The 13747-nt window shown below is 61.4% G+C and overlaps 1 protein-coding gene across 5 annotated transcripts; it reads left to right on the top strand.

Annotated features, from left to right (window-relative positions):
* Positions 1-13507, top strand: Tmem184a (transmembrane protein 184A). 5 transcript variants are annotated; one of them, XM_048785347.1, is made up of 11 exons: positions 8-41; positions 3950-4065; positions 4471-4533; positions 6106-6333; positions 9543-9708; positions 9954-10044; positions 10137-10212; positions 10513-10604; positions 11232-11401; positions 11978-12172; positions 12654-13507. In XM_048785347.1, the coding sequence occupies exons 4-11, from the start codon at positions 6106-6108 to the stop codon at positions 12911-12913; spliced, it is 1278 nt and encodes a 425-aa protein (XP_048641304.1). In that variant the 5' UTR covers positions 8-41; positions 3950-4065; positions 4471-4533; the 3' UTR covers positions 12914-13507. The 5 variants fall into 5 exon arrangements, with proteins under 5 accessions (XP_048641303.1, XP_048641304.1, XP_048641302.1 ...); XM_048785346.1 differs by lacking the exon at positions 3950-4065 and having other exon boundaries at positions 1-41; XM_048785345.1 differs by lacking the exons at positions 8-41; positions 3950-4065 and having other exon boundaries at positions 4354-4533.
* The last annotated feature ends 240 nt before the right edge of the window (positions 13508-13747 follow it).

Genomic DNA, 13747 nt, shown 5'->3' on the forward strand with positions numbered 1-13747 from the left:
CCTGCCCAACGGGCCCTGCCGGCGGCTAGGAGCCAGGGGAGGTGAGTGGGTGTGGGGGTGTGGGTGTGGGGCCGCTCAGCGGGGCTGAGTTCAGGCCGGGGCCTCGGGGTGGGGGTACCTAGAGAAAACCCCCCTCCTGAGATTCTGAGAGTAGCCATCTGCTCCGGCCTCAGCTCTCCCCCAGAGTCTGGCCCCTCACTGTCCCAGGAAGTCACCTGATAAAAAGAGGGTGTAGGGCCATGCCCCGATCCAGATGGAAGGGCCCTTCGGTCACACCCAGGCTGGCAGCTCACCTTGAGGCAGTGGCAGGCCCAGGCAAGCCCTGGCAGGCGCTCTCTGGGAACTGATGCTGAAGGCCAGGGGTGGAAGTGGGCACAGGTGTAGGGAGGGGCGGGCCAGCTGGCAGAATGAGGTCGGAGGCCCTTGTGGGGTCCCCAAGATGCTACCCCCTGAGATTTGGGGCCAGTGGGCACAGAGACAAGTCTGTGTCTTGTCTGGGAGCAAGAGGCCACCCCCACCTCACCTGGCTGTGAACAGTGGGCCAGCAGAGCCCTGGGTCCCTGCTGGCCTGGCAGGCACTCCTTCAGGAATCTGTGGTCACCACAAGGAGTCCACGCTTTGAGTGCACTGGCCATTCAGGGGGGTTCAGATTGCCAGGGGAAACTGAGGCTCAGGTTGGCCCAGGGTTCACTCAATTTCTCAGACACCAAGAATAGCCAGTCCTGACTCCGGGGGCTGCTCCGTCTCAGGTGAGGAACAGCATCTTAGCCACCAGGAGGCAGAGCTGCTTGCGTGTTGAGGACGAGGGGAAAGGTGTGCTGGGGTCACAGGGTCCCAGGATGAGACCTGGGAGGAGACCCAGAGAGAGGGAAGAGGTGGCTCCAGAGTCCCCAGGTTGGAGGACAGCCAGACTGAGCTCCTCCTCCAGTCCTTTCAACCAGAGGCCCCCTACCTCTGACCCCAGGCCTGGCCACCCGGAGCCCTTGACTGCCACCATCCTGCCTCACCCTGGGTGGGCATTAGCTTGGTCATTGCCCTGGCACTACTGAAACAAAAAAGCCCAGGGCAAATGCTGGTGGCCACCTCCCTGGACATCCAGAACAGGATGGTGGCAGGCGGGAAGCCCGAGGACCTGTGGCCTAGCCTGGGAGAGCTGATGTGTGGGGATGAGTCCCGCTGCCCTGCCCCCAGGCCCCAGGGCAGTAGGTGTAGACACTAATTAGCAGGCCCAGGACCTGGGGACTGGGGGGGGGGGGGACTCACTCCCTGGCTGCTGGAAGTGGCCTTGGAGCCTTAGGGCAACTTGGTGCAGAGGGAGGGAGGTAAGGCAGGATCTGAGCCTCCCCTGGAGGAAAACAAGGGGAGGGGGTAGGTCGCAGACCAGGCTGCAACAGGGCAGCAGGCCAGGAGCCAGGGGCATCGGGCAAAGGGCAGGCAGCTCGGCCAGGGCCAAGACAGAAGGGACAAGAGCAAGGCACGGACAGGCCCAGCAGCTTCTCAGCCTCCCTGCAACCTCCCCGGGCACTGGGCTTGCCAGGTCAGCCAGGTCTCGTGATCACAGTAAACAGTGGTCAGAGGTCTGTGCTGCCTTGGGCTTGGTCAGTGTCCAGCCCCCTGACAGGGAAATCAGGCCTGGCCTGCCCAGCGCCTCTCTTGAGTGGTGTGGGCTGACACTGGCCTCAGGGCAGAGCCTCACCCAGCCAGAGAGCGGGTGAGAGAGCAGGCACAAGACGGTCAGCCTCTCACCAGGCTCCTGCTCAGATACCTACCTGGGGACAGGCCACACCTTGCATGTCGTCTTCTGCTGGGGGTCTGGACCCCAGGGAGAGCCTTGTGGTTACGAGCCCTCCCCTGATCCCAGAGCCAGGCAAGGGAGGGTTGTCTCCGGCCCTGCCTAGCAGGGACGGCAGGCCAAAGCCCCCAGTCCCAGGCTTCTCTGCTGCCTCCCTTCATTACAGCCAGATGTCACCAGCCCAAGAGGCAGGGGCTGGTGAGCTCCCAACAAGACCACCCTCCCCCGCAGCCTCAGTCCTCAGGGCAGTGAAGTGGGGTCAACCCACCTGTTTATGGGACAGAGTGGAGCCCCAGGGACATGAAGGTTCTGGCCGTGGCCCTTCCCCTCCAGGCCCCAGGCAAACACCTGCTACTGGACGCGGGGTGAAGTCCTGGCCAGGAGGGGCACAGGGTTGTGGGCTCTAGGCTGTCACCACCCCTGCCCTCTGGGGACTAAGGCAGTCCTCGCCATGGGACAGCAAGCCTGCCATTGTGCAAGACTATGGATTCCCACCATAGCCCTGGTCAGCCCCGGTGGAGATGGGCAGGGGTGAGGGAAAGGCCTAGGCCTTGGACTCAGAGGCCAGAGTAGGGGACAGGTCTGTACTCTGGGGACCCCTCCCCACTCATCCCCCCTTCTAGGCTTATGACCTTTTCAAGGAAGCAACTCCCTTAAGCCTCGTTTTTCTCATCTGTGAAGTGCGGCTAACAGATTCATGCTCTCCGTAGGGTCCCTGTGTGGTGCTGCCCAGTGCTGACAGGTGCCCAGCCACAGCCTGAGGGCTCCATTCCCTGGTCTGGCCACATCTCAGTATGAAGCAGTCACCAGTGTGTGCTGGCTGCCCAGAGGTTGCACAGGGCAAGGAGGGCCCCAGTCAGGCCCCGCAGACTCCCTGGGGCCATGAGACTAGCATCCTCCTAGGGGATATGGGGCCAGGCTGGACACCCCGGCCCTTCCCACTCTGGGCATTTTTCAGTTTGCACAAGATGGGGCCAGCTCAGGGGGAGGAGGGGCTGCAGTCCAGGCTGTGGAGAGCTTGGAATCCCGCTGCTGGGAAGACCCTGGAGTCCCCCAGATTCCCAGCAGGGGGCAGCACCAGCTCAGGGAGAGGCCGGGCAGAGGGCCTTCCCTGCTGGAAGGTGGGTCGGAGCCCAGTGCCTAAGGGTGCTTTGTATCCCGCTGTGTCCACCTGGGGCAGAGCTGCCACGCACACCCAGGACCCCAGGTGTGGCCTGCTGGATGGTCAGGAATCGGTTGGGCAAGGGTTGGGTGCCTGGGCCCCGCTTGAACTTGGGGACCACAGAGGTGTGTCGATGGGAACTGCCTGGGCAGGTGAGGCAGCAGGTGTGGGTGCCGCCCAAGGAGCGGCAGGCAGGCTGGTACTCACCCAGTTCCCACCTTGACCGAACCTTGGACGACACCCACTTCACAGAGAGGCCAAGGGCAGGACAAGGGCTGAGGGCTCAGGCTGTGTCTGGAAGTGCTTCTGTCAGAAGGCCAGAGAGGAAGGCTGGGTAGAGGACACAGAAGACCCAGGCCTGGGTGGAAGGGAGGCTGTCGCATGAGCAAAGCCCATTCCCAGAGTGCGCGAGAGGTTCTGGAGTGGACGGGCTCCGCAGCCAGGCCTGGGCTCTCGGGGCCTGCCCAGAGGAGTGGCCAAACCAGAGCACATCAGGTGGGGCAGCCCCGAGGATGATCTGGAAGGGACACTGCACCTGGCCTCCACCATCAGAGAGGGGGCAGCCATGACTGAAGGGTTTCCCAAGGACGGTGACCCTCAGGGCCAGGAGCATCTCAGGCTGATGCCTTACAGCTGGCAGAGCTGTGTCCTGGAGATCACCAGACCTCCCTTTCCCCAGATCTGCCTCTGAGGAAAGAGTAGAGGTTTGGAAGTTCCTGGCCTGGCTAGACTCCAGGCCTTAAAACCAGGGCTCTTCAGCGTCCTGGCCCTCTGACTCCAGCCAGGAAAGTGCTTCTGCTATCTGACCACAGTGCTTCCTGCTGTATACTCAGTCTTTCCCACTGTCAGCCTAGAGAAGGACCTGAGGCCTCATCTCATGCTGGGCTCTGTAAACAAAACAGGAAGGGGCCAGAGCCTCAGTTTCCACCCACTGAAGCACGAGTGGGTCGGATAAGCCCTGACCGTATCCCGACATCAATCTTTATGCTTCAAAGCCCCTGGACCATTACCACTGACCGGAAGTGAGGGCCACCTCCAAGGCAGGACCAGCTAGGGGCCGAGGCACCACCCTATGGGAGACAGACACAAGCCAGCAAACTTCACATGGAAGGTCTGGGACAGAGGGACACTTTCCAGAGGTGATACCTGAGACCACAGGACAGGGACACCGAGAGGGAGTCAGAGCAGAAGGTCCCAGAGGAGCCCTGGGCCGGAGTGGGCCCTGGGCCAGCACCGCAGAAGCAGGGGCTGTCAGGGCCAGGCCAACGTGGGGCCTGGGAGTCAGGGTGCCAGGTGGGCCGACGTGCGGAGGGGGAGGGAAACTGGGTGGGGTTCTCAGGGCTTGGTGGGCCTCAGCCCCAAGCCCTGGACACACGGATGAGCCCCTTGAGTCCCAGGTCCCACCTGCAAAGGGGGACAGTCTACAGTCCTATCTGCCAGGGCATCAGGGAAGGGCAGAAGCACCAAGCTCAGGCAGAGGGGCCGCTTTGTAACAGACTTGCCTGCATCGCCACAGGAGACCCAGAGGTGGCATGAGGAACCGGCCTTCCAGCCCCGCTGACAGACCCAGCAAGGACCAGTGAGTGACCTGTGTGCCGTTCCCTGCCCCCTCCCCCAAAGCCAGAAGGTCAGCCGTGTGGTGTGGGGCAGGGCGCACCTGGGATCCCAGCACGTGGAGGCTGAGGCAGGAGGATGGCACGTTCCAGGCCAGCCTCAGCAACTTAGTGAGACCCTGAGTCAAAATGAACCGTGAAAAGGGCTGGGGTGTGGCTCAGTGGTAAAGTGTCCCTGGGTTCTGTCCCCACCACCAAAAGGAGGGGACGGTGTCAGCATGTGGCTCAGTGGTAGAGCACCCGGATCCCCAGTGCCACCCAACAACACAAAGCACCCACAATTCACGGAATATGATGATATGATTCACCCATTTTTTACATGAACAGTTCAGCACTGTCTCTGTCTAGTTCTAGAACTTTATCACCCAAAAGGAAGCCTGTGACATGAGTCCCCCACTCCTTCCCTCCCCTGCCCGGGCCACTCACTGCGCCTGGGCCCGCTGCAGCGCCTCCCACCTGCCTCTGGCACAGGCAGGTGAGGGCACCCGGTGGCCGGCGGGTGGGTTCCTGGAAGCCAGCTGCCCTGAGCAAACCAGGAAGGATAGAGTGTCCACAGGGGAGGGGACAGGCCTGGCCCCTCCTCCTCCTGGCCCCTCCCCTGGCTGGGAGACCAGGTGGGCCACTGGGCAGGTGGAGCCTCACCTGCCAGGCCAGGCCTGGTACGAACTCCCCATAGCGGCCTTGCCCCGTCCCTGCAAGGCTGCCAGAGGGGGCCGCCTGGTCACACAAATGACCAGCCAGGCTTCCCCAGAGGCCAGGCCTCCCAGGGCCGGGCCAAAGAGCTTCCTGCCCGCGGAGGTAAGCTCTGGGCCCTGTGACCGCCAGCCAGAGGGTGGGGAGGAGGCCACACGGGCTGCCGGGTGGAAAGAGGGAGGTTCCAGGTGCCCTGAAGCCTGTTAGGAGACTGAGGAGCAGGGCATCGGGGCCAGAGAGCAGGTGGGGGGTGGCCAGGGGCACCTGGTCATGCTGGTACCTGGACATGTTCCAGCAGGTCGCAGGGACCTGGAGGGCAGGGGCAAGGGCTGGCATACTCCCCACTGCTGGACACAGGGCCCTCTGGGCCTCTCCCAGAACCACCCAGGGCAGGCAGGAGGGGAGGGTCCCCCTCCCACACCTGAGTGGAAGTAGTGTTTGGCCCCTCAAGTGTGGGCTCCCGGGAAGCCCAGGCCTCCGGGTGGAAAAGTTTCCCATTGAGGGAAACTGAAGGGGGCTCGGGGCAGCGAAGCTGAGCCCTGCGCAGGAAGGGACCTCAGGCCCCGGGCAGCGAGGTGCCAAGGGCTGCCAGGGTCAGGGTCATGGATGAGACGGTCAGACCCAAATCCCAGCGAGCACAGGTGGCCATAGGTGGCCCTTCCACCCAGGAAGCCAGGAATGTACAGGGCACGGTGGCCGGGCAGAGACTGACACCCTGCCATGCCAGGGCTGAGGCTCTGGGGGGGGGCACAGCCTGGCAGAGCCGCCCCGCCCCCTGCCCTCCTGGCTCGACTGCCACTGGAGGCTGCCCTTGGCCTTCTCCCCGCCTCCTCCCGCCTGTGCAGATGAGTGGCGCCTCAGGATTGCTAGGAACAGCCGGAGTCCCCCTGGCGTCCCTGACCTGGCCGCTGCCCAGCCCCGGGCCGGCTATGCCCGTGCTGCCAGCCGGGCCACAGATGGACCCCGTGGGGAACGGCTCCCAGGAGGCCCCCCGGCTCTTTCTCACCACGGCGCTGGCCCGAGGCATCTCCGGCATCTTCGTGTGGGCTGCCCTGTTCATCACCTGCCACCAGGTAAGCTGCTCCACCTTCAAGCCTCCCTGGGGGACCTCAGTCTCCATGGGACATGGGCACAGCCCAGGCTGGCCTCCTGGTTGACTCCAGGATCATGGGATCTCAAGGGATGGCCCTGAGGACTAGAGAGGGAGGCCCAGCTGGACCAGAGGGACAGTGCCCAGGGACCTTCAGGGAGATGTCAGACCCGGGCTCAGGAGAAGGGGTGGACAGGAGCCTTCGAGGACTGAAAGCAGGGGCAGGGTACTGGCCGGGCACCACCGGCCATCTCCTTGGCCCCTGCCCTGCTCACGGAGGTCCGTGGAACAGGGTCACTTCCATTCAGGAACATGGAGGCTCTGAGAAGAGCAAAGGCCTTCTCTCTCCAGAGTCTTGGCGTCCCCAGAAGGCTGCAGATGGTTTGGACTTTGCTCTGTAGGGAGCCTCAGGAGGAAGCAGGAATCTGGGAGGGGACAGGGGACAGGGGACTGGGAAGCCAGACTGGGGGGCGGGGAGCAGGCCTCAACCTGACTGGGGGGCGCAGGCTTCCTGGAGGGGCCACTCCCGCTCAGTCTCGGCTGCGGGAACCTGGAAAAGCAACACTCCCACACCATGTCCCACGCACCACCCCTGGCCTGTCACCAAGGGGGGAGACAGGACCGTCCCTGAGAGGGGGCACTGGTGGGGCCTATCAGCCAGGAAGGATCAGGGAGTCGCTGGGCAGGAAGTGGTGCCCGAGCTGGGGCTGGGCATGGGGGGGTGGCAGTTGGGGACAGGATGGTCCTGGGCACTCGCCGATACACAAGGAGGTGCAGAAATCAGAGCAGAGGCAACGTGGGTAGGAGGAGCCCTGTGTGGCCTGGGGGGGCTGCCTGGGCTGGGGTGAGTGTGGAGGGCCTGACCACCAGGTGAGGGCTGGGCTGGTCAGGGGAGGGGAGCTGGGGTCCCCAGCACTGGGCGGGAGTGGATGGGCAGGGTTGCCCAGGGGCCTCCAAGGCAGGATCCCCACCTGCTGGTGGGGGGTGTCCAGGTGTGGTCTCACTACCAACATACTAGGGGGCAGTGCAGAGTCTGGAGCCACAGAGGAGGGCCACCAGAGAGGGTTTCCAGGAGGGGAAAGTGGCTGAGCTATGTGTGGCTATCACCCGTGTCCTGGGGCCACACAGCCTGCGCAGGACTCACGAGGGCCCTGGGGCTGCACTTCAGGCCCTGTTCCCCTCTCCCAGCCATAAGCCTCAGCCAGGCCCACCTAAGTCTCTGTCCCTTTAGACCCGACTGGACAGAGAAGGACTTGACCCCTCACTTTACAGACAGGGAAACCAAGGCCAAGGAGGACAGCAGCTTGCCAAGGTCACGGGCAGTGCCAACCACTGCACCAGCAGGGGACAGGGTGCCAGATAAGGAGCTGGGCCCGATGCCAGCCGGGCCTCACTCCCCGCACCTGACCCTGTGGCCCCGTACACACTGCCCCCTCCACAAAGCACGCCCTGCACACGCTCCCGCAGGGCACCTCCCCAGGAAGTCCCTGCGGCACCCTGGAAGGGGGCCATGCACCGGGCGCCCCACTTCCTCTTCAAGACCCGGTCCCTGTCTTGCACGTCCTCATAGAAGACATGGAAAATCCAGGAAGATTTAAAAGTAGAAACCGTACTCACCACAGTTTCTACCAGGGATAAGAAACTGGGTGAATTTCCTTCTATTTTTACCAGGCATTCGGGACGCCATGAGGTTCCATGAGTCTTGTCATTTGGGTTCTTAGGTGTCACATCCTGTCAGAATGATCCACCATGGGATGCTGTTCTGAGCATATTTAATAGATGGACACACAGTGTCTCTATTTTAATTTTATGTGGTGCTGAGGATGGAACCCAGTGCCTCACACATGCGAGGCAACTGCTTTGCCCCTGAGCATATTTTTACTGCCTGTATAATATTCCTTCCCAGACTTGTTCCACTGTGTGGGAAGCCCAGCCCTCCCTTGTGGGTTCCTAGTAGTCGCTTTTTATGTATTGCTATGGTGAATGTCCTTGTGCACAGATATTTTTATTTTTGAGTAGATTTGCTCCTAGGGACAGATTCCTAGAGGAGTTAAAGGGTAGAAATCCTTCCAATGTCAGGGCCTAGGGCTTGTTCCCTCCCCTTCCCCAGGATCTGACACTTAGCCAGGCTCAAGAAATTCTTGCAGAGTGAATGAATGGGTGTCTCCATTGCCAAAGTTTCACCAAGAACAGGCCTAGCTTGTGCCCAAGCTAATGGTTGTAAATGTGCTGCATGCTTAAAAACTGTAAAATATTTTAAACTTCCTCACCACAAAAAATGATAGGTATGTGAGGTAAGGAATATGTCAACGGGCTTGATTTTTGCCTCTACAATGTACGTGTCTGTTAAAATAGGTCGAACAACATAAGTATTATGTACTTTTTTTTTTTTTTTGGTTTTTTTTTTTTTTTTTTTGGTCCTGGGATTGAAACCCAGAGCCTCTACCACTGGGTTATATCCCCAGTCCAAAATCTTTGTGAATTAAAAATAACATATTTAGCCAGGCACGGTGACACATGCCTGTATTCCCAGCAGCTCGGGAAGCTGAGACAGGAGGATCACAAGTTCAAAGCCAGCCTCAGCAACTTAGCGAGGCCCTAAGCAACTCAGGGAGACCTTGTCTCTAAATAAAATATAAAAAGGGGCTGGGGATGAGGCTCAGTGGCTCAGCGCCCCTGGGTTCAATCCCCAGTACAAAAAAAGAAATAAATAATATGTTTAAAAATCTGTATGGTTTTGTCTGGGCGCAGTGGAATACATGCCTGTAATCCCAGTGACTAAGGAGGCTGAGGAAGGAGGATCACAAGTTCAAGTTCAACCTTGGCAACTTAGTGAGACACTGTCTCAAAATAAAAAATAAAAAGGGCTGGGATGTAGCTCAGTGGTAGAGTGTCCCTGGATTCAGTAGCACTGTGTGTGGGGGTGTTGTGATTAGAAATTTAATGTACGCCTATGTATAAGGTGCATATTTGATTGGTAGAGTTGATATATTTTGGATCTGATTACGACAGAGCAATATTGACCTTCCCCTGTCCTAAGAATGCTCCTGGTAGAAGTCCAGGGATCTGGGAAGGAACAGGGGGCTGGTGGTGCCCAGGGGAGCTCTGCCACTGCTCGCACCTCCTTCAGGGCGCCTGGGTGGCAGGGGGGGCGGGGGCAGCCGACCACCTGACCCTCCTGCTCCGGCCCAGATCTACCTGCACCTGCGCTCCTACACGGTGCCCCAGGAGCAGCGCTACATCATCCGCCTGCTGCTCATCGTGCCCATCTATGCCTTCGACTCCTGGCTCAGCCTGCTCCTCCTGGGAGGCCATGAGTACTACGTCTACTTCGACTCTGTGCGGGACTGCTACGAAGGTGACGCTCAGAACCCATGTCTGGGCCCGGGGCACCAGGGCTCTGTGGCCAGGCCCTGGCAAGGGGGCCTTGATGGAGGGTGGGCTGGTGGGCCTGGAACGGCAAGGTGCAGGCCCCGGGGGCGAGGGGTTGAGCCACTGCTGCTCAGGGGACAGTCTGGGCCAGGACTGTGGGGCTGGCCGGAGCCCGAGTGGGCAGGGCTCCTGTGGGCTGGGCTCATACCGGCCCCTCCGTCTGCCCTGCAGCCTTTGCTATTTACAGCTTCCTGAGCCTCTGCTTCCAGTACCTGGGCGGCGAGAGTGCCATCATGGCCGAGATCCGGGGCAAGCCCATCAAGTAAGCCCACCTCCACCTGAGGCCCAGCACAGGGCAGCCCCAGCCGCTGCTGGGGACGTGTCCTCCCAGTGCTTCTGACCTCCTCTCCACAGGTCCAGCTGCGTCTACGGTACCTGCTGCCTGAGGGGCATGGCCTACTCCATCGGGTTCCTGCGCTTCTGCAAGCAGGTAAGTGGGATCCGACTCGTGGGCTCCTCCTGCCCCTCAGCCCACTCCCTGGCCGTCCAGCCGGAGCGATGGCCAGGTTCAGGCCGCCCTGCCATTGATTTGGTATCGTTTATATATTTTGGATCTATTACGACAGAGTGATATTGACCTTCCCTCTAGAGACTTCTGCTCCTGGTAGAAGTCGAGGGACCATGGGAAGGTACAGGTGGCTGGTGGAGCCCCAGGGGGGCTCTGCTATTGTGTTGGGGGCTAGCTCACAGCCAGCTGCTGTCCCCCACCAGTGCCCCTTGCCCACCCCAGGCCACGCTGCAGTTCTGCATGGTGAAGCCCATCATGGCCTTGGCCACCATCATCCTCCAAGCCTTTGGCAGATACCGTGATGGGGACTTCAGGTAGGGCAGGTGCAGGAGCCAGAGCCCAGGGGCCTTTGGGGGTGGGGCTCAGCACGGCTCAGGAAGGGCCCTGTCCTCACCCACCTGCCCCCTCCTCATGGAGACCGCCAGGGAGGAGCTGGCCTTGTCACACATGGGGACCCCAGGCAGCCCCCGACTCCCTGTCTGCAGTGGATCCAAGGAAGACAAGGGTTGGGTGTGAGGACTCACAGGCCAGGAGCCAAACGCACCTACTGCTGTTGAGCAGAGCACAGGCTGGCGACCACGGCGTGCTCGGGAAGGAGCCCTGGCCTGGCTCACACCCGCCACCCACCAACACACGCACCCTCACACGCACACACGGGTACTCGAGCACACACATGCACACTTCCGTGTCCACAGCAGAAGGACTCACTCCTAAGGCTGTGGCCAGATAGCTGACGGTCATGGAGGTGGCTTTCTGACAGGGAGTGGGGACATGGACATGCAGGAGGGGCAGGAAGAAGGGCCACCACTTTGCCCGCCCTGCAGGAGGCTCCCCGGAGGCCTATACCCCTCAGTGCTGTCTGCGAGCCCTGGAGGGAGGACCCAGGTGGGGGGGCCAGGATCAGGGGTGGCAGCACAGCTGAGCAGCGGCTCTCCGCGCAGTGTCCGCAGTGGCTACCTGTACGTGACCCTGGTCTACAATGCCTCCGTCAGCCTGGCCCTCTACGCCCTGTTCCTCTTCTACTTCGCCACCCGGGAGCTGCTGCGGCCCTTCGAGCCGGTCCTCAAGTTCCTCACCATCAAGGCCGTCATCTTCCTGTCCTTCTGGCAGGGTGTGTGGACCGCGGGTGGCAGTGCCCAGGCCGGGCTGCAGTCCCAGGAACTGGGTTCCAACCGCACCTCTGTCCCAGGCCTCCGTGCCCTGTCCTCCCACTTGTAGCTCAGAGTAGTGACTGAGCTGCCCGTGCTGAGCTGGCAGAGCCCAGGCACGGGACGAGAGAGGTCACCCCGCCGGTCTGTCCTGGGCGCTGGTGGAGGGAAGTCCCGGGGGCTGCAGGTGGAGGCCACAAAGAAGCTTCCTGGGCCCTGCCCTGTGGGTACTTGGTCCCTGCTTTGGAGGAGGATGGCCACGGGGTCTCCAGCGGCTGCACACTGTAGGAGCTGGGGAGACGCCAGGCCTGGGGCTGGACATGGGGCATGCACACAGGAACCCCGACCTTCAGGGTGCCCAGCCCCTCTCCACTCAGCCATTCCCAGTGAAAGGGATGCCTGACACCCCCAAGACCCTGTCAACCCCAAGCTGGTCCCTCAGGACCCTTGGCCAGTCACCAGTGGGAGCCTTGGCTAGTGTCAGCCGTGCCCAGCCTCCTGACCAGGGCTGGTGCCTGAGTGGCTACCTTCACCCCCAGGGATGCTGCTGGCCATCCTAGAGAGGTGTGGGGCTATCCCTGAGGTCCAGGCCATCGATGGCACCAGGGTGGGGGCTGGCACGCTGGCCGCTGGCTACCAGAACTTCCTCATCTGCATTGAGATGCTCTTCGCCTCCCTCGCGCTGCGGTACGCCTTCACCTGCCAGGTGTACTCAGAGAAGAAGGACTCGCCAGGTAAGCCAGGCCCTGCCGGCCGGGCCCGGGAACATCACAGCCACAGTCCACTGGCTAGACAGGGCGATGTCCCTTGCTGGCTGAGCCAGGCAGGCAGCCGCTTCCAGCTCTCAGGGAAATGGGGCTGGACTAGGACCATGGCCTGCGGGTCCTTTGGTGTTGGGGGTGTGCCTCCTGAGGGGTGGGGCTGGCTCCCACTGGTCAGTGAAAAGCAGAGTGTGAAGGACTCCCACCAGGCCAGCCCAAAGCATCCCCCAGAGCCCCTCAGAAACTACAGGGACTGGGACCCCTGGCAGGAGGGTGTCTACAGGGACAGGCCCCAGCGCCAAGACTGAGGAGGAGCTGGGCTGGCCTCAGGAGTCCTGGTCACCCTCTGCTGAACAAGGCCAGGCCCTGGATAGGCAGGATCCCAGGGCTAGGCATACAGTGGGAGATCTGGCAGGGGGCCCCTTGCCCCAGCCCACATGCTGTGTCCCCCCAGCTCCCCCAGCGCCCATGCAGAGCATCTCCAGTGGCCTCAAGGAGACCATCAGCCCTCAGGACATCGTGCAGGATGCTATCCACAACTTCTCCCCTGCCTACCAACAGTACATACAGCAGGCCACACAGGAGGCCCCGGGGCCTGGCCAAGGTGGACACCCCTCACCTGGCACCCACCCCTGCTCTGCTAGTGGCTCTGACAGGGGTAGGAAGAGCCGAAACCTGGAGAAGCGCATGCTGATCCCTTCAGAAGACCTGTAGGGGCACTCGGGGTCTCCAGGGCCTGACTGGGGATCCAGGCTGCTCAGGCCTCAGGGAAAGGACAGATCCCCCCACCTACCGACCTTCTTGCCAAAGGTGCAGCCTCCACACTCAGCCCAAGAATCAGTGTGAGGGGTGGGCTCTCTTCCCTGGGAGAAGGCACCTGGACAAATTGGACAAGCCTGAGGACCTACTGGGATGACCTGGACATCACCTGCAGGGTAGCCAATGTGGGGCAGGATACTAATATGACCACTGAGGCTTTGGCTACAGAGGTCCCAGGGGAGTTGCAAGTTGGCTGCTCCTTCCACGTGACAGGCAGATAGATGGATGGTCAGATGCCCCCAGGCAGCTGTAGGAAGAGATGGCCAGGGGACAGCTGGGCAGCCTGGGACAGCAGAGGAGACAGAGCTGAGGGCCTGTGCCCGCTGTGGCCATCTTGAGCACATGAGGAAGGCTCATGCTGCCCTCCACACTGCAGCCACGGGGAGCTCCAGCAAGGTCCCCATACCAGGGCACTCCGGCCATCGATGGAACCATGAGGACTTGCCAGTGACTCGCCCTTATTTATAGATAAATGCCGTGGATTTGTAATGGCCTGTTTGCCTTCTGTTCCTGCAGTCAGTACCAAGGGGTGGGGTGGTCCAACGGGGCCCACTGTCCTGGGCTGGGTGTCAGGAAGGGTCTTGGTTCTTATTGCCCAGGGTGGCCGCCCAAGGCGTCACTCAGAGCAGTGCAGGCCAGAGAGCTCGGCTTCTGAGATGGAACCCAGTTCCGGTTTCTAGGGAGCCAGGGCAGTCCCCCCCCTCTGAGCCTTACTGTCCTCCATAAAAT

The sequence above is a fragment of the Marmota marmota genome, unplaced genomic scaffold, assembly GCF_001458135.2.
Source record: "Marmota marmota marmota unplaced genomic scaffold, marMar, whole genome shotgun sequence".
NCBI classification, from domain to species: Eukaryota; Metazoa; Chordata; class Mammalia; order Rodentia; family Sciuridae; genus Marmota; species Marmota marmota.